General features: G+C 33.1%; 1 protein-coding gene and 3 pseudogenes across 1 annotated transcript; all 4 read right to left on the bottom strand.

Moving 5' to 3' along the window:
• Positions 1-8146: 8146 nt before the first annotated feature.
• Positions 8147-8732, bottom strand: LOC120174576 (annotated as a pseudogene).
• Positions 8733-11251: 2519 nt separating this feature from the next.
• Positions 11252-12357, bottom strand: LOC120174678 (annotated as a pseudogene).
• A 2969-nt stretch (positions 12358-15326) lies between these two features.
• LOC120174557 lies at positions 15327-16467 on the bottom strand (annotated as a pseudogene).
• Positions 16468-16688: 221 nt separating this feature from the next.
• On the bottom strand, positions 16689-19584 carry LOC120174677 (protein gar2). Its single transcript, XM_039181452.1, has 5 exons — positions 19093-19584; positions 18457-18618; positions 18094-18140; positions 17652-18008; positions 16689-17621 (listed from the first exon to the last, which is right to left on the bottom strand). The coding sequence occupies exons 1-5, from the start codon at positions 19525-19527 to the stop codon at positions 16943-16945; spliced, it is 1680 nt and encodes a 559-aa protein (XP_039037383.1). The 5' UTR covers positions 19528-19584; the 3' UTR covers positions 16689-16942.
• Between the last annotated feature and the right edge of the window lie 2132 nt (positions 19585-21716).

The following is a 21716-nucleotide window of genomic DNA, read 5'->3' as shown; positions in this document are numbered from 1 at the left end:
CCCCGTAGAATTGCACCGAAGTGCCCGTAGAATTGCACCGAAGTGCCCGTAGAATTGCACCGTAGTGCCATATAATGATGTCCATAAGGACCACGTAGAATTCCTTAAGAATCATATACATATGCTAGGGATCAAGTATGTGTCTTTCGAGACTTCACACATGTTCCAAAGAATACATATGTCCTAAAGAACCGAATAGACCCTCGACTCTTGGCATGTCAACTACCTAGCTCTCATGACACATAACATGGGCGTTATCATTTATTTCATTTTTATCATTTATTTCATTTCAAATATTCACTAAACTTGTAATTCACTTTCACATATCACGTATCACATAGCTTCTTTCATATGATCACATAGTCCCGTAGTTCACTTGCACGTAGATCATTTCCATATAATTCACATGTCACATATGTCATGTTTTCATATAATTTCTATCATTTCTCCAAATATTCATAAACTTGTAATTCACTTTCACATATCACGTATCACATAGCTTCTTTTCATGATCACATAGTCCCGTAGTTCACTTGCACGTAGATCATTTCCATATAATTCACATGTCACATATGTCATGTTTTCATATAATTTCTATCATTTCTCACCAATCACCTTTATTCATAAACATACTTATCATATCTGTTCACATAAGATCATATACTTCATATAATATATCGAAAACACCTAGAACACTTTCACGTAGCTTATAGTCATAAGTATCTCATAAACCTATACTTGTTTCACATATATATATATTTCATAGCATTCTTATACCATCACATAATTCCTTTAACATACATAACATATGTAACATTATAATAGCAATACTTATAAGTATATGCTATATCTTAATCTTATGCCTTCTCTTAAACATATATATTCACATGTTCAGGTAATTCACCATTTCATCACATAATTGTGTATTCATAAATCATTCATTTCATTTATATCTATCTATATATCATCAAGATTATCCTAATATAAATCATATAGCACTCTTATATTTCGTATTCATCTAGGGCAGACTTATAAACATATCTCACTTCTATTATTCTAATATATAATCTAATCTGTTACTTAATTCAATTCATATCACTTATAATCTTCTCATATAACTTCACAAATTTCTATCATTCAACCCATGTGTTATAGTTTTATTAAACCTATGAATCTTCCCATCTAGTTATCTTATACGTTCATCTTATCATTTATGTTCAAATCCCTAGTTAGTGTACTATTTTCACTTCATCCTATAGATCAATATTATCCAGTTATTTCATTTATCATATAATAATATAATTATATTTACTATGATCACATAGTTTATCTCATACTTTGCTTTCTCATGTTCACATATATCATGTCATATGGCTCATATCTTTCTCATGCAGTCACATAGTTCAGTTTCACATATGTATATATAATATTATATAGCACATACTTCTCATAACATTACATTCAAAGCATGTCAACACATATTCATGCATACATACAATCATGTCATTCATATACGTATAATCATATATTCATGCATTCTAACATAGGAAATAGACTTGTCGCAAGTCTTTTTCCATTTAGCACCATAAACTAACTAATATGCACTCACCGGGCCTCACTAGCCAATTCCAATCTCTATCTTTCCTTGATCGATCTTACTTGCCAAACGTTCCGGAATGCTTTTGCGTAGTAGAATCTACATAATTGTACATTCGAGACCATCATTAGGTACGTACACCTTGTAATTGGATACTAGCAACTTAAACTAACTTATTAAACCCATTCCCAATTTCTTAGGGGGAACGGTTCCCCCCTATGGGGGTATCGGTTCCCCCATGACATACTGGAAATTCTTGTTCGTTGAAGGGATATCGGTTCCCCTTGAATGGGTACCGATTCCCTTGCCCAGAAATCATATTTGAGCTCGAAAAATCCTTCATTTCAGCTCAACACATCATACTTCATTCCCTTTAATATTCCTAACTTCATACACATACTTAAACTCATTCTACTCCATAATCACTTCTTTTCACTCAAAATTCTATCTTCCATATAAGATTCAAAAATCATACAAATTTTCAAATGTGTTATAATTCCATTCTATCATTATATCTCTTAATTTAATCCTTGACAAGTCAAATTCAACTTCACAATCTATTAACTCTTCCATATCAAAAATTCACTTAAAAACTCATTTTCTTAATTTCTCATAACTTGTTAATCTTTGAGGTTTAAGCCACTTAAAGCTTTCCTTAATCTTTCTTAATATCCCAAGAATCAAAACAAGCTTTAAAACGAAAGAATTAACCAACTAAAGACCCACTTACCTTATACCAAGCTTCCCGGTTGAGAGGAGGAAGAAGACTGAAGAATGCTCTGGACTCTTCTTCCTCCGTGCTTATTACCCTTTAAAAAAATTATAAAAAAAATCTTTATGGTCAAATGACCATAATACCCTTAATTCTTTAATAAATACCAAAAACCTTCAATATATATATATTCAAATATCATTGAATTCTTTCATTCTTCTACTTTAGTCACCAAATTCTGAAACTTTACAATTTGGTCACTAACCGGTATTGCGGATGTTACAAATCTCCCCTTTAAGAAAATTCGTCCTCGAATTTTTTTTCACTGAACATCTTAGTAAGAACATATCTTCAAATGTTCTTATGTTGCTTCCGTTACTTATTCTTCTTGTCATCATGAGAAACTTACTTTTCAATCTTAAGTTCCAACTATCTTTTTTTTTTTTTTTCGTTATACATTCTCTTCTGTTGCTATATAAACCAATAGCATTAGGTTATCACTCAAAATCCTTAATCAATCAAATTCTTATCAATCTTTAATTACCTTATAACCATACCAAACTGTATTTCGTCATCATTTGACCAAAACACAACTTTAAATCTTCTTCAATGTGATTAAATCTATACTTTAAGGAGTCAAACAATATTTCACATCACTTGTACACTTGTCTTATTTCTATATCAAAATTGTCCTCGGTACTTCCATAGTCATGTATCTGATCCTTTAAATCAATCCTTTCATTTCTTTATTCCTTATTCCTTATACATAAATCATATATTTCCTTTCATGTTCACATACTCTTGTCTTATTACTTATACTCATCTTTATGTACCAATCTTCATGCATCCTCATTACTTTAATAACCCATTTCTTATACATAACTTCATTCTTTATCATTCTATACTTGTATTTTTCTTCCTGAAGGTTCCATGCAAATATTATCTCAGTTTCTACATCATAGCTATCTGCTCAGAGTATACAACCATATTCAAATTCACATCGTAATCAATTAACTCAACTTATCTTTTCCTTCAATCTATTATTCTATCCTTTACTCTGACAGCTAGTCAATAATATATGTTCAATAGGGTACAAACCCTAATCAACCAACACATACATCCTGTCAAATCGAAATTATTAAAATTCACTTACTCAACTTATCAATTCACCTCTATTCTCATATATCCCGAAATTTCTTTTATTCATACTCAACATTCTGACTTCCTGTGTCCTATAATCTGATTACGATATATATTCTCAAACTCTTCTTATCAATCCTCAGCGTTATTTAAATATACCAATTCTTACTTCCTTTTCTTTTACTATACCACATTACTATGATCCAAATATGCAACTGTATCCAGATCCATTGCAGATCTGGTTATTATATCCTGAAAATATCTTATAATCTTATAATTCCAGTACATTTTATCACATACTCTAGGTAGCCAATGCTAACTCTTTCCATCTTAACTGCAAACCTTATCATAAACATACTTGTTTATGCGCAATATTATCACTTCGTTCCAAAACTAAGCTCTGACATATACATTTATACGCTTGTCACTGATGCACTTATCCTTGAGTTCTCTCTATACGTAATCATCACGTCATTAGATCTTTTTAACATTCCTATGGTGACCCGTTCACCATATTCTATCTTATTCACATAATAGCAAAAACTACTCTACATGTTTTTCCGATTCCAAACGATGAAAATTTTCTATCATTCAGATATGATTTCAGCTTTCGGAAATCAACTTTTGATCTTACTAGGCATTTCCTGAGGTGTCCGCTCTTCATCTGCCTGGCCAGGGCAAGTGATAGCTATCACCATCAGGAATATCACCTTTCACTTACTTCGAAATTCTCACGATCGGATTTACTGTATTAAACTATCTTATTTTATTAGCAAGACAACGATTCCTTACACTATCAGATCAGAAATTTTTCAATCTATGTTGGAATGTACACCTTTTTATGACACTTTGGACTTCGGTTTATGCCGAGAATCGGCTAAACCATAGCTCTGATACCATTAAATGTAACACCCCAACCCGTATCCGACCGGATACGAGTCCGAAGTGTCACATTGACTTTTCAAACCTGACTCTTAAGAAAAATCCCAGGAAATTTAAAACTTTATTTAAAACAAAATACAGACTTTATCAGAGTGCTCGTACTTATGACTTATTACATGCCAACACTTTATACATAACCAAAAACATACTTTGTCAAATATTTCTGATCTGATCTTTGGTAAGGAAAACTGACCTGTCTTGCTCCGCACACTCCTTACTCTTCTCGAAACCTACGTGTGAAACAATCACACGCTAAGTCGAAGACTTAGTGAGGCATAACAACTTAATGCACTTTAAAACCTATATTGATACATGCATGTTCTGTTCTATCATGTTCAGCAACTTCATGCATTTTTCATATCGTAAAATCATATCAGATTAATTGCAGTAAATACATGCATACACATAGTTCATCATTAACAGTTTATCATATAATACATACTATTTCAAAAAACACTATACACACACAACATCATATCATTTCTATAGCATTTATCATACCACTAACTTATATTTGTTCATATTCTGGATTAGCCCATGTATATATGTGAGAACTATCGATATGTGAGTCTATAGAGGTTGTGCACTATGCTGTCACCACAGCTCGTATAAATGCACCGAAGTGCCCGTAGAATTGCACCGAAGTGCCCGTAGAATTGCACCGAAGTGCCCGTAGAATTGCACCGTAGTGCCATATAATGATGTCCATAAGGACCACGTAGAATTCCTTAAGAATCATATACATATGCTAGGGATCAAGTATGTGTCTTTCGAGACTTCACATGTTCCAAAGAATATACATATGTCCTAAAGAACCGAATAGACCCTCGACTCTTGGCATGCCAACTACCCTAGCTCTCATGACATACATGGGCGTTATCATTTATTCATTTCAAATTTCACATAAACTTGTAATTCACTTTCACATATCACGTATCACATAGCTTCTTTCATATGATCTACTTGTTTTCTTCATTTTTATTAGAATTTTTTTATTAAATAAAAATTAAAATAGTTATGACACACAATTAGGAAACTAAGTATTAAAAAATTTAAAATGATATTTTTTCCTTGGAAAAACTTAAGTATACTTAAAAAAATGATAAAGTAAAAAGTTAAGATTTAATTCAGTCCATCGTGATAAATATATATTATTTTTATATAAGAAATGATAAAATAGAGTGAGAATTATATGGTAAAGTAAGGAGGATAATAGTTCAATTCGAATATATTTATTTTAAAACTTATGATTATTTTTATTTTAATTTTTTAAATCAAGCTGAAACAAAATCGAGCAATAAGATAATCAAATAAAATCAAATCGAATTTTATGAGTTTAATTTAGTTCATTTAAAGTTTTTTATAAATTAAATAAAAATTAATTCATTAACATAATTAATCTGAACTGAATTAAATAAAATTAAATCAAAATTAACCCAACCCTACAAATGAAATAGATTTTTAATTTGAGTACTTGCATCATATGTCCTCAAACTATGATTCTCATTCTAAATTAATCCTCAAACTTTTAATATTTAATTTCATCCTCAAACTATGACCCTCATTCTAATTGGCTCCCCAACTTTTAAATCTTTCAATTATCCCTAAATTCATCCAAATATAATTAGTTTTAACCATAGTTTAACTTAAACGTTATTTTTCCAAACATATAATAATATAACTTGGCCTAAAGATTTTAATAAAATGTAATGCGATTAGTATATACATATAGTTTGGGATGAAATTGAAATGTTGAAAAAGTTTAAGGACTAATTTAGAATGAATGAGATAGTTTGGGGATGAAAATAAATGTTCAAAAGTTTGAGGACAAATTAAGAATGATTATCATAGTTAGGGATAATTTTGAAATATTTATAAGTTTAAGGATCATTTAGAAAAAAGACATAGTTTGAGTACGTAGGATGCAATTAACTCTTTTATTTTGCATTTTCTTCAAAGCCTATGAAAAGGTAGTGAGTGGTGACTTTGATTATGACATTATCGATAGATAATAGCTTTAAATCAATCAATTAATTAATGGACAAGCAAATATATTGACTCTTGAAATATGACAATTTGTAAAGCTCTAACAAGTCAATCCAATGCCCATCTTCTTGCCTCTGTTGCTTGCTAGTTTTAACTAGCCATGGTGATCTCAAATATTAATTCAAAAATTATATATTTTTATAATTTACAGTAAACTACATATTTAGCCACTCAATTATCACTTTGATTCCATGTTAGTCACTAAACTATTATTTTTTCAAATCATACATAAAGTTTCATTTTGATCACCAATCGTTAAAAATTAACGGTGGCACCGGCATGTTGCCATAAGGTAATGTTATGTCAGTATTTTTATTTATTTTTTTAATGAAGTTGACAAAAACGAAATCAAAACGTAACATTAGGTATGATTTAAAAAAACAATCGAGTTGACCAAAATGGAACTAAAGTGATTGTTGGATGACTAAATATAAAATTTACCCTAATTTTATATCAATTCTCACGTTTAAGTCATATTTATGAGATATCTTTTAACCAAACTGGGGATTGAAACAAATTTCTATGGACTTCTTACCTAATACTCCACATGTATTATCAAATAATTGATTTTACACTGCTTCTGGAAAACCTGTCAAACATTTCGTTTTCTGGGGTTTACTTGGATGAACGGTTTTGTAATGATATTGCACATAAAGTGTCAAACGGAAAACCTGTCAAACATTTCGTTTTCTGGGGTTTACTTGGAACGGTTTTGTAATGATTGCACATAAAGTGTCAAACTTGCCATCAGCCGCACAATTTGTTGGTCGAGTTGTGAGACTTTTAGCTGTGATTATCCAAATTCAATTCCCTGTGATTTCAAATACCGGAAAAAAAGTGTCAAATATTGTTGCAAAAGCAGCAGATTGTTAACTGCTGGTGTAGTTCTGTTGAGATAGTGCTTTTGGTCAATTATAATCGGAGAAGATATTGAAAGAGTAAACATAAATAAAAGAAGACATAAATTGTTATGTAGTTCAGAACGATTAGTGATCTTACTTTTACGATATAGTAGAGAAAACACACTACTGGCCTTTAACTAGATAAGATGTTCAGGTGAAGACCATAGATTATCGACATGAGAAAGAGATTGTAATAATTTATGATGATTTATTTCTTCTGATTGAATGAAAAAATCGAAGACAATCAACATGTGAAAGAAAAAAAAATAAAAAACAAACCGAAGAGGATGGAATAGTCGTGTGAGAGAGATGAGAGGGAGAGGGTGAGTCCCCTTCTTTGATCTTACATACTGATTTACAGGTTAAATAGATTTAATTATTATCTTTTGAGGTCCCGGTTTCAAACTTCGCATAGTAAGTATACATGATTATTGTCAAATGATGTGAGTGTATTAGATATTATCTTATATCCTCCTAGATTTATCAAAACAAAATTTAGAAGGTTTGAAAGAATTCCGGAAACTCTAAAGATTGATAAATGAAAATATAACAATAAATATATAATTTACAGAAAAAATATAAGAAAATACAAAAAAACCAAAACTCATTTTCACTCCTAAGCATCATATCTTCGTAGGGAAACGAACGTCAGTGTTGAATTCCAAATCATTCTCCAGCGTTACTAAAATTCGAATATAATGATATCTCTTTATTAGATCTATTATATATCTACAGCTATACATTAACGAACAATACATACAGGAACTCCCTCATGAAAAAAATTTTGTTTGTAGAAAAACAAAATATATACTAGGAGGGAAGAGTTTGGAATAAAGAATCTATTGCTGGAACAGCCTTGCCAAGCTTTAACAATTCCAAATCATTCTCCGATGGAGTTAAGTTCAAATCCAAGCATAAAACCCTTCTGCTGTAGATTTCTTCACAATTGGTGTCCTCATCGTCATGTTGGTCCTTTTCACTCAAACCAGTTCTATGCCTCCTCATGGTCCCCCTAAAGCTTGTCCGATCGAAAACCGAGCCCACAGATCGAGCACTCATGCGTCTTACGTTTCGTCAGTTGCCGGTTCCCCGCCGATCCGTTATCTCCGTCAATCAACTTCGGTTTCTTATGGCTTGCTCGGTGACCTCCTAGAGCTTGGAACGAAGCGAACTGCGGTTACATGTTTTGCACTCGAAAACCCTGCTAGGGTTATTATTGTTGTTGTTGAAGATGGCATGTTGATCATACTTGCTTCCTCCTTGTGAAAGGAGAATCAAACAATTTTCCAAAGCTAAATTGTTCTGGATTTCACTAGGAAAATTTCTCTTCATAATTTTTCCTTTTTGGTGGTTGGGTGTGGTGAGAAAATGCAAGCTTGTATGGGGTATTTGATTTCTTGTCAAATAAAAAAAAAGGTGCACTAGGATATAAATTTATAGAATGTTGAGAGAGAGCTTTGTCATTTAAAGTTGACCTTTTGCAATGCGTTTGTACCCGTTATTGAAAGTATTTGTGTGAAATCAATTCAATAGGCATAAGAATTTTTATTTTACTTTTGATTAAATCTGAATTTCGATTATTAATATGAAAAAGGGGATGATACACTATCATTATCCATCTTCGATACTCGAAAATTGTTAAAATCATAAGATGTGAGTAATTTCTTACGTGACATGACATGAAGTGAAATGCCAATATTTGTCATCCATCTACTCTCTTCTCAGGCTAGTTTGAACATATTTTTATAGCTAACAATCATACACTGTGTACGCATTTTTTAAAATATTAATTGAAATTGTAAAGTTAAATTTCAATCATTAATATAACAATAGTTATTCTTAAACTAAATTGGAAATTAAATTCTAGATAAGGATGGTGCATTTATGTATACTTTTCTGCAAACATCATAAAGTCAAGATAGTTAAAATGTATATCGGAATGTTATGCAATTAGTATAGGCCTGGCTTCTTCCAAGCTATGCAATTGTCTATCTATTATTTCGTTTCGTCATCGCTTATTAGATCTTTCACTGACAAATTGAAAGAAAAAAAGATAAGTACATTTCGCAAGAATCTTCTAATGGCTGTCACTTTTTCCTATATGTATGGGGTAAGGGGAGGTAAGATAGGCTACCCCTTCCCCAACACCAGGTTGAGAGCAACTTCTGTAAGAGACCTTCGAATTATGAATGCTCTCCGTGGGACCGATCCCACGACCTCAAGATTAAGAATCTTGTGCTCTACCAACTGAGTTGGATGGTCATTTCTTCGCAAGAATCTTCTATTTGCCTAAAAGTTGTCGTGTCAAGCAATCTACTTTATTAGCGACGACGTCGTCTTTATACGTCACTATTAATCTAAATTATAAAACATTTCTTACGTGTCAATACTATTTGGCGACGAAATCCTAGGATTCATATGTCGGCAAAAGTGTCTTTGTTTTTTTGCTTGAAGTTGCATGTTTGTATTTCTTGGTTATACCATGAAATTCATTAAATTTTTTTATTTTTTATTATGTTTAATTAGTGAGTAAAAAAACGTTAATTTATTAAATCCATTTTATTTTCCCTGGAGTCTAAATTCTATAAGTAAATTGAGAGATTTAATTTTTAAATGGGATAAATATTAAATTTATATTAATTTTGATTAGATATATTAAATCCATTAAATAACCTCAATGGTAAAAAGAAAATTATTTTCTCTAAAAATCTCAAATTTAAGTATGTTGAGTGTGCTAATTAATAATAGTGATATTAATTTATAAAAACTGAACGAATTAAAATTGTATTTATACCAATACACAAAATCAAAATTTATACGTAACCTTACATATTTAACCAATGCTCATCTGAATCATAATATTATATGATATGTATATTTTATTAATATGAGTGAAATATTAATATGTGATCAAAAAGTTTAATTATTTTTAGTCTTATTTGATTAGACATTATTAATATTTGATTTTCGAGATTGAATCATTTGTTGGGCGGAGAGGATGTGGCATCCAAATATTTGGTACAATAACATTTAAGGTTTATTAATTTAACATTGTTAAATAAGACATTGTCCTTTCTAATTTTTTAAATTTAAATATTTAATAAATCTTTATTCTTCTTAATTTTAAGTACTTGTGATTTGTATAAAATAATAATAATAATATATTATTCATATTCCTATAAATTAAATAAGTTAATTTTTCTAGGTCTCTTTAGTGAAACTCAACGATGATTATTCTTTATTTATTTTGGACTGATTATAAAGTAATTTATATTTAAAAAATTCTTAACTATTGATAACGTACGTATATCTTAGAAGTAATTATTTAAATTCAAAATTTTTAAGAAGGGCAATATTCTTTTTACTACAAAATCATTCAATAAATTTTCCGTAAATATCTCTTTAAGATTAGCGAGTGGTAGAAAATCCAAACAACAAATCTCAAGTGGTAGAAACCACTTAACTGGTTTCTTACTATTTTCCGCACGTTAGTATCATCAAATTGTCATGAAACAATTTCCTTGGGTAGGTGGCGAGTTATGAAAATTGATGTATAGTATATGAATTAATATATATAGGGTTAGAATTTAATTATATAGTGTAAAATTAAAATGTTTACATCTTTTTAAGATCGTAATAAAAATCAAATGTTGTGATTAACAATAGAAAATGAGAAGATATTTACTGGAAAAAAAACACAAGAAGTTAAGTTAATTTCAGCTTTTGATTTTCCCTCGTTTAAGAATCCTAAAAAAATGTAATACTAGATGTAAGTGTATCCAAACCCATATATATATATAGAGTTAGAATCCTAAAAAAATATAACACTAAATGTAAGTGTATCCAAACCATATATATATATAGAGTTAGAATCCATTTACACTGAGTAAAACTATTAAGTTTATGCTGTCAAAATACCATGGTGGAGGGATGAGTGACATGTGCTTTCAAGGTGGCAATTTTCCTGTCAAGTAGAGAGAGAGCTTGTCTCTCGTAACCGAGGCAGGCTGGTCGAATGATTCACAATTTTGTCGACGGTAACCAATGTCATTATGATGGGACAGTGACATATCGTCCAGCACTTCGTCCTCGAGATCTATAAGAATATTGTGCAACAAGCAGCAAACAAGAACGATTCTTGGCAATCTGTTCCTATCGGCATCCACATTATACCGTGTATTATCCTCCACATCTCCTTGAGCCTCACCAGAGCCATCTGCGCTACCATTCTGGTCGCAGCGTGTCTTTTATTGAATTCGATTTGAAGATACGAGCGGCCTTTTCCTGATAAGGAGTAAAAAGCCATGGCAAAAGGGGAAAACCTGCATCCCCTATTATATATTCTCGTATTTCGGTTCCTTCGGAAATGTTTAGCTTCTTTCCATTTAGCCTCTTTCCTTCTTCGGAAAGTCTGAATAAACCCGAGCTCCTGAGGACAACGGCATCGCTTAAACTCCCTGGCCACCCGGCAGTCACATCACGGATTCTCATCTCAGGGTCCACAACTGCCTGCAAAACCTTTCTGTAGTTCTCCCGATCAAACCAGACATGATTTGAAGGGTCCATCGTAGGCAAAGTCATGAGAACGTGCGTGATGTCGATTGCACCACAGCAATTAGGAAGGCCCCTTATTTTCTCTAACTTGGACTTTATTTCCTCCATCTCTATTTCATTGGAAGGCCAATTGAGATGGTGCAGCCCTCTTTCCTCCATTGCTTCAACAAACCGCCAGGTTATCTGAGAAACAGTGGATTGATTCATCCCGAAAGTATCTCAATGACCGATAACGATTCACCAGAGCTAAGCCTTCTAAGAGCAACAGCAACTTGATCATTTAGAGACAGAGGCTTGCCATGGATATCGGTGTAGCTCGGCCTAGCCATCAGATCTTCCTTCACTAGAGAACAGATGTAGTTGAATGTATTTCTTGAAATTCTGAAAACCGATTCGAACTTTTTGAACCCTTCGATTGGGATAAAGGTCCTAAACGTGGCATGAAAACAGTTGATGTAAGAACATTAACATAATCCGCTGAAAATCTGTTAACCATAAGGCTCACCACTCCCAGCATATGAATGACATTACGCCGTTAACCTTGAATTAAAACAATACCACATACAAATAAAAGCTCAAAACAAGAACAAAAAGCAAGTATCTCTTTTATTTTCAACATATGACGAAGCTAATAGGATAATTTAGCATGTTCTTACCACCTACATGCAATATATCCTCTGAGTTTTGTTGTGATAACAAAAATGAGTTATTTAAAGCACATTACCGACTACGACAAAATGATGACAAATAGCACAAACTGAAGTGCAGTCTTTACATAAGCAAAAGTAGCCCATATATGGAGATATTAAACATCAACATTCATGGTCAAGTTCGAGTACAATTTGCATGATGAGGCAAGATCCACTCTGCAGCTGTGTAGTGACGTTTAAGCTCTTCTTAAGGTCAGGTTCCAGACCACTTAATAAACGGCTTCGTACGAACAAAATCAAGTTTTAGTCAAAACGACAAGTTGCAATATGAACTTTATCCTAACGTGTATATCACATCCGATTGTAATTCAATAAACAGACATTTACATGCAAGCAACAACTATAATATATGAACTGCAACCACGAGGGAAATTAATTGCCCATTGCTTAGCCTTTCGAAATGCAATACTGAAATACCAACACCTAGTTCGTAAAGGAAAATAAAAACATCAATACCGCTTTCTAATTTCTATCCTAATAACTATAAACATGTGGATCTAACTCATACTTGGGCACCCTTGAAAAAAATTGCCTGTCATGACAGCCATTGACAAATAGAGTTGAGAAAAAGCCTAAGAACACGGGCAGACGAAACACGAAAAATGCGAAATACATTTCATACCAAGTTATTAGGGATGTTTACAACATCATTACATCCAAATGACCTCAAAAAGCATCAATTTATTCACTAAGCTTGTACTCTCAATGCCCTAAATCTGAAATTTTACCTAACAGATGCCTACTGGTACACTTCATAATGAGGTTGAGACTCAAAGAAGGAACAATGTTGGAAGAAGAAGAAGGCAAGAGGTTCTATCAACCACTTGTCTGCTGTTTTTCCTTCTCTTGAACCCTTAATGGGTCCATTGAAAGAAACACAGCACCTTCAGATGAGTTTAACTTAGAAGAACTTCAAAGTAGCTAACAACAATGATCAAAATAATCTCAGGACAAAAAGATTGGGTTTGGCTTTGTTTGGGGTTGAATGCATTCATTAGTGGTTGAATGAAGATAAATCATAAGAAGGATGATGGAGATTGAAGAACCAGAAAAAGGCATTTGAGAAAACAAAAACACAGAGAGAATAGTCAGTTGGTACTATGTAGGCAATAGGCAAGTGACGTGAGTGATTCTTTTGTAGGAAAAACAATGTGGAGGAAGAAAGATGAAACAAGCTTAATTGCTATTAGCCTTTCAATTGTCATTGTCCTCAAGGACCAGGTGATTTTAATATATATATTATATATATATATATATTCTAAAATAGTAAAATACATTAGTTTTTTGTTTTTTGTAATATAAAAATTGAACGTTATAAGTGAAGAACACTTAATTTTCTATTAGGGGAACGGATGCTCATAAACAAGAGATTCTAGTTGATATAACAATAAAAGCATGTATAAAGTTGACTAATTAAAGTTAATTGAATTTAGTTTGAACCCTTTAATGGGTCCATTGAAAGAAACACAGCACTTCAGATGAGTTTAACTTAGAAGAACTTCAAAGTAGCTAACAAATGATCAAATCTCAGGACAAAAAGATTGGGTTTGGCTTTTTAGTTTTGGGGTTTGAATGCATTCATTAGTGGTGAATGAAGATAAATCATAAGAAGGATGATGGAGATTGAAGAACCAGAAAAAGGCATTTGAGAAAACAAAAACACAGAGAGAATAGTCAGTTGGTACTATGTAGGCAATAGGCAAGTGACGTGAGTTTCTTTTGTAGGAAAAAACAATGTGGAAAGAAAGATGAAACAAGCTTAATTGCATATAGCCTTTCATTGTCATTGTCCTCAAGGACCAGGTGATTTTAATATATATATATATCTAAAATAGTAAAATACATTAGTTTTTTGTTTTTTGTAATATAAAAATTGAACGTTAAGTGAAGAACACTTAATTTCTATTAGGGGAACGGATGCTCATAAACAAGAGATTCTAGTTGATATAATACAATATGTATAAAGTTGACTAATTAAAGTTAATTGAATTTAGTTACATTAACATTATTGTTAGTATATTATATAGAAAACATGAGATTAATCTGATATTCATATTCTTCGATCAGATGGAAAAAAAAATTTAGACCTTACTGTATTGCATAGATAAAGATACTGAATTAAATATTTAATGTAAAAAAAACACTTGTTAAGTGATCTCAAAGAAAATAAAATGTTTTTTTCTTAGAAAATTTAAATTCGAGCCTTTGCGTCTATAATTTATCTACATATCCTAAATTGTAATCCCTTAAACTAAAAAAAAATATTTAAAATGAAAACTTAGCCCTAGTCCATTGAGTCTAAACTAAGTGTGGTTCTTGAAGCCTAGAATCTACTTTTTTTTTTAATGTTAGAACACAAAATTCACTTTCATTTCAGAAAACCATTATTGTCCTTTTTAATGGGAAAATAACAATTTGCCAGCAATAATTACACATCAAGAACACAAGACACTCTTTAGTTATAGTCTCAAATCTTTTATCTAACGTTAACATAAAAGTTGATGTTAGATAAAAGATGGAGGCACCATTTGTTTTCACCTTCAAGAACTGAAATACATTCACCAAGGCATCACGATTCATGGCATGACTAGTTTCTCATCAACCCCTTACTTCCATTGATTCCCAATCCTTGACCCTTCTTGATCCACAAGCAATCAATTGCATTAACACTGCAGATGCTTTGATCCTACCACTAGGACATCTTCAACGCTTGGTCTCTAATATCTGCGGAGTGTAAGGCCTTTCAGAATTTCTGAGTTCGAATGCGAAAACGGTCGAAAGCATGCAAATCATTCGGTTCCATTTCATGTTCTTCAGTTATTTCAACCCCAAACCTTCCTTGTTTGGTACCATCATCTGTCTGAGTAGACACACTGTTGCCTTTGCTGATAAGTTCTCTGCTGGTTTTGGCCACAAAGATTCTGTGATCAACTTCATCAAGCTCCTTGAATTCACTCCATGACTGGTGTTTCCTTCCAGTTTTTGCAACAACATTGGAATCTTTGCTCGAACCGTATTTTCTGAGGAATCTTTGGAGATCGATGAAGTTGAAGAAACCGTTTCGTAGGATCGAAAGCTTAGAGACGTTTCTAAAAGCAGCGAGCCTTTCAGAATGTATTCACGTCCATGACATGGGTATATGAAGCGTTTTCCGATAAATCTTGCCACACATATCCGTTCTTGTAGCTCCTGAAACGAAATTTTTACATTAGCTCACTTGACATCGAATTTGAATCTTATTATTTCAAGAAGAATAAAAGAAATCTATAATACCTTTTTGAAGACCAGGAAAACCTATTGGCCATGCCATCACCTCGGAGGTTGTTCAGTTTATTTATAACATCTGCAAGGACAGATCAGATTACAACACAGGCAAATTACAGATCAGGGAGAAGTACACTAAATTTCAAGAGAACCCCATTTATGTTTACCTTTGAGACAGAGTCCTTGTGGAGAAGAAAGAGGGACTTCCAGGAAATGAGGATGTTCAAGCCGGCCATTGCGGGACAAGTAGTAAACCACAGGAACTTTATGTTCGTTGTTCGGTTTTCTTTTGACCCAAACGATGTTTCCCTCAGGACTAGTTACTCTCTCTTGATATCTCTTCTGCATTGCTAACTCTGGTTTCCCTCTTGTATTGGTTGCCATTGCTGTTCTACACAGCTCAAATGAAAGTTAAATATTTAGGCATTAAAAATTTTTGAATTTTGAAACCTGCAGATTTGAAAAGCAATTCAGGGCAGGTGAAGTTAGGCCAATAGGTGTCATTGAATCACATGGAACAGCTTAGAGGAAAAGTGGGATTCTGCATATTTATAAGAGCCAAGAAAATTAATAAAGACAAGTACTAGCAAATACACAGATAGAGAACCTTCTCACTTATAGAGGAAACAAGGCTCGCTTTTCAAATATCAAATCCGAACATCGAATCCAAACTTAATCAGTTCATGCTGTTGTTTTCAAAAGATGCCATTCAATAAATCAAGTTGCATACATTAAAATAAAGATGTAATCTTTGACAAAATCATGAATGATTAAGATATGTAAGGAATCATTACTAGAAATTAGATAAATTTGTTTTTGAGTTTAAACCAACATCATGGGACAATTTCATCAGTTGTGGGGCCAAAATCCCAGCACGTTCTTGCATAATTTGTGAACTACCAGAAAGCTAGCTCACGGACCAAAGTGAAATGACAAAATTTCCATTTTTAACAAAAAGTCAAAGCCAGTCCCGTGAAACCATGATGCTGAAAACATGGAAACAATTTGACAGCCTTCGAGCTTCCAAAACTGCAACGGTTGAAGCTCACTTATAGCTATGAACTATCTATTTTCCTCAAATCTTTGCCAATTTGTAAGTACAACAGGAGGCACATGTAAACAGTTGCAGCAATTGAGGTGATAGGTGAAAAATCTTCCATTGGGGGTCAATTTGTGTTTGCATTGTTGTTTCTGCAGATTTCTTATTTGGGCAGGCAGAAGAAATATGACCCTTTTGTCCGCACTCGTAGCACGTCCTTCTCCTCAACTTACCACTACTAACGCTCGAAATCCCGTTCTCAACTTCATTAACTGGAGGTGGTTCATTATCTAGTGGTGCTTCAACATTCAGAGGTGCTTCATTACTAGTAGGTGCTTCAGTACTTGTAGGTCCTTTTGGGCAAGCAGAAGAAATATGGCCCTTTTGTCCGCACACATAGCACGTCCTTCTCCTCAACTTACCACTGCTAACGCTCAAGCCAACATTATCAACTTCATTAACTGTAGGTGCTTCGACGCTCAGAGGTGCTTCATTACCAGTACGTGCTTCGTGACCAATAGGCGCTTCGGCACTCGCAGGTCCTTTAGGGCAAGCAGAAGAAATATGACCCTTTTGTCCGCACTGGTAGCACGTCCTTCTCCTCAGCTTACCACTGCTAACGCTCAAACCTCCGTTATCAATTTCACTAACTTGAGGCACTTCGACACTCACAACCATGGGTGCTTTGACACTCATAGGTACTTCTTTACTTGAAGCTCTTCATCATTTCTATGGACTTCAGTACTTGTTTGATGAGATCCTGTTGAGTTTGCACTGCTTTCTTAGGAACAGCACACTTCTCTTCACAGGTCTACCACAGACAATTTCTTGGTCCAACTTCAGTGCCATGGCTACTGATACACTATCAGAGAAATCCACATGAGCATAGCCTCGGAATTCCCCTGTTTCCTTGTTTATGCCAAAGCGTATAGATGATACATTGCAATCAGAGAAAAACTTCTTCAAATCATCCTCGGTTATATCCCAAGATAGATTTCCAACATATATTCTGTTGTATCCCTCCATCATCTTCGGGGCAAAGCCAGTCGCTTTATTGGCTCGAGTGGATTTGTAGGGCTGAATTGTCAGCTGCATTCCACCCCTGGGAAAACATCAGAAAATTATAAGCACCGGTTGACAATGGAAAATAATGATATAGCCAACTGAAGATCATAACATTTACTCACATTTCAGCTCTATCAAGAGCCAAGGCTTCTTTTGCTGCCGCTTCTGTCTGTATAAAGTGAAAATAAAAATGTCAGCAAACTCTATCCGTAGTCAAGAACCTACAAGAAGATTTTTCGGTGTTTCAAACATATATATATATATACACACATGAAAAATCCATTTTCAAAGAACAAATAGAGCCAACTCTCATGTAATGACGTGCTAAAAAACTTTAGCTTCTGCCCCTTCCGACTGTCATAAGAACTAGCTTATCATCACAATAACGATAAACATGGAAGATGATACTAATATGAAGAAACTGATCCACCCTGAATTAATAAAGCATTCATAAGTGTATACAAACAAGCATCATGGATAATTACCTCGAAACAAACAATTGCAATTCCTCTGAACTTCCCAGTGTCAGGAAACTTCATACAATCAATGTCAGTTATGGTGCCACAACTTTCAAAATAATATCGAATATCATCCTCAGTATAGCGATATGGAATCCCTCCAACATACTTTTGTGGCAACATCCTCCCTCACTTGGCTGCATTAAGACAGCACCGCATGGCAGTTAGAAATTCCGAAACAATCACCCCAATTATAAGCAACAGGAAATAAATAAATTATTATCAATCAATAAAATTCCATAAAAGCTAAAAGGAAATAAAAGGTCCTTCCTTCCTTCTCCATTTTTCGAGCTTTCTAGTTGACTATAAAAATGCCAATATCTTTACAAAAAACCAAACCATAACAATAGGAAATGCAAATACAGTTCTGATAATAAGATGAGACAATCAAATAGAAAAACTAAACGATATACTTAATTGGCTTCAATAAGCAAAATTTAGCTCAAAAAACTAAAACATACTCCCTTTTTAATTTCCTAAATGCAAACTGAAACACCAATTACCAAAAGCACAATAAAACCCCTTTTCTTTTCTTTTGGCATAAAGTGTTCTATTAAACATTGAAAATCAATTAAAAAAAATTACCTTTCGGCTCCATTCTCAACCTGCAGAACCCCATGCTGTTCGCTCGTATCCTTCTGCTTCCTTTTCTTCTTTCTTATTCTTAGTCTTCTTCTTCTTATTGTTTTTATCACTTTCCTTATTCTCCGACGTCGTTTTACCCTCCTTCACCTTCTCCTCTCTCTCTTCTTTGTCTTCTATTTTCACCCTCACCGATTCCTTTTCATCATCTTCTTCAACCTCCCTTCCATTTTCTTCAGTTTCCTGGTTCGACCCTGTTGGGAAAGACACGCTTTTTCTTTTTCGTTCTCGCTTTGACAATCTGGGTTTCTGAGTTACTGAGTCCAGGAGCGATTTCAGGGACTGGGGCACAGAATTTGAATCTGGATTTTCCTCATTTGGTTCGGCTTCGGATACCCTTTTCGCCAACAGTTCTGCTCTGAGCTTCTGTTTCAGCTTCTTGTTTGACAACACCATTTTCCCCCTGGTATCTCAGTTCTCACAGAACAGAATACAGATGGCTAAAACCCTAGACGAGGTGGTGGTTCTTTTTTGAAGTAGAAGAGGAGCGCTGTCAAACGACATCGTTTTGCGTTGGTGGCGTTTGTTAATGTTTTGGGTAAATTTCACTAGATACCACTTCCTTTTAAGCGTTATATTGTTTTATACCATTAATCTTTCAACTTTGCAATTGTAGTACTAAATTTTGATATCCACTTCAATTATATCACTGAGTATATAATATTGTATTAGGTGACATGTACAAGTTCTTATCTTATATAATACTTGTTCTTTGTAATATGTGTAATCAAGAGTCTTAATAATGTTTAAATATGATACACGATCATCTTGATTGTCCAATGAAGTATGAGCCTAAGTAAGTTGGGATTGTATGATTTCATGCTTGATATGTGTGGTTGTGAAGTGGATCATATTTCTAGTTTCAGATTGTTTATTTGTGCAATTTAGTCATGCCTAAACCTGCTACCTTCATAATTGGTGTTTTAAGCATGTTAAACAAAGTTATGATCTCATGAATTTTACTACTTGTATTGATAAGTGTTAGTTTGATCACTCTCTTGATTTCCTTATATTCAAGTTATGTCACATGCTACTTTACTTTAGATGTCCATGCAGTAGATGTCATTTGTGTGATTAAACAACATGAAAATGTCGAGTTTTATTTTGGACCTAGCAATTTGCATCTTATTGTCTATCTATTATCATATCTTCCTTCTCCTTGACAACATTTTTGGGGGATCCTAATACACGCACCAGCAAGCTAAGTAGTGGTTTAAGGGACTTTGTTTGCAAAAGGCCATGCTCCATAGGAAAAAAATGAATGAAAATTTATGTTGACGGAACTTGAACCCGTCTCTCGAGTGAGAGTCGAGTATCCTAACCAACTAGACTACAACGAATTGATTTCAATGGATGAGAGCAATTCATGGGTTCTTTTACGTTTGAATATACCATTACAAGGTTAAGGTTCATTACAAAATTCTTAAAGGTTATGTTTGAATATTTGATTTTGAACTAGAGAATGTTTATTACAGAGAAGTCAGATTGGAAGATAGAAACTTTATAATCCTTTGATTTTCATTTAATTATATATTAATTTATTTTTTATATTAAATAAATACAGAGAAGTAACGTAAAATTTGTCAAATGCCGGAAATATTTTTCTAGCAATTTTTCATAAAAAATGTATTTGGTTATCACGAAACACTTCGAAACAGCATTTTTTTTTTTTTGCATTCTTTTAGCACAATTAGAAAATTTATCCAAAGTGTACGTATAAAATTAACCAAAATCAAAGTTGGTTGTGAATTTTGAATTTGACTAAGCTAGCTAATCCAATTGATAAACCACAAAATCAGATAAGAAAAACTTAGCATTGATTTGCCATGAAAGATTTCATCAGCAGTTTACCAGATGAACTACTTTTCCTCATAATCTCTTTACTGAACCTGAAATCCAAACCATTTCCTATCAACCCGATGGAGATTTTATGGAAGCAAAGAAGATGTTCTCACTGCAGTTAATTTCTAACTGTAAGCTTTAATTTCCCCTTCATTTCGAGTTTTAAACACTAAATATGCTTAAGTTTTTATCCTTAAACATACAGATCGATCATAAAATAGTTATGTCAACTGTTTCTTCGTTCTAAGCAAGTAAGCAAAAACACAAAACTACGTCATCTCAAGTGATTAAATTAGAAGGATTTGTCGACACAGATGACGAGATTTTGTTGGTGAACGTTTATGACATGTAATCATCATCCATCAGTTAATCTTATCGACATTAGATGGGACGAGGGATGTAATGGGTCGAGTTAAGTTAGATTTTTTATCAACTGACCTGATAAAATATACACTCTACTCGAAATCTGACTTAATTTAGGTATGGAGATAAAATTTGAATCCGATCTGATATAAATATATTTATTAAAAATACTTAATTTTATTCGATAAAATAATGATCTAATTGAAAAAATAATATAAAGAGATGTACTATTGTAATCATCTATAAATAAATAATGTATATTATTTATTAAATCGATACACACCTAAAATAATATCATTTTAGATATCAATAGTCGCACCAAATAACATTATTTTATAATTATAAAAGATCGTTCATATCATTGTATCGTTAAAATTTAA

The sequence above is a fragment of the Hibiscus syriacus genome, unplaced genomic scaffold (assembly GCF_006381635.1).
Source record: "Hibiscus syriacus cultivar Baekdansim isolate YM2019G1 unplaced genomic scaffold, ASM638163v2 tig00112114_pilon, whole genome shotgun sequence".
NCBI lineage: Eukaryota > Viridiplantae > Streptophyta > Magnoliopsida > Malvales > Malvaceae > Hibiscus > Hibiscus syriacus.
This window is presented reverse-complemented; position numbering and strand designations above follow the sequence as displayed.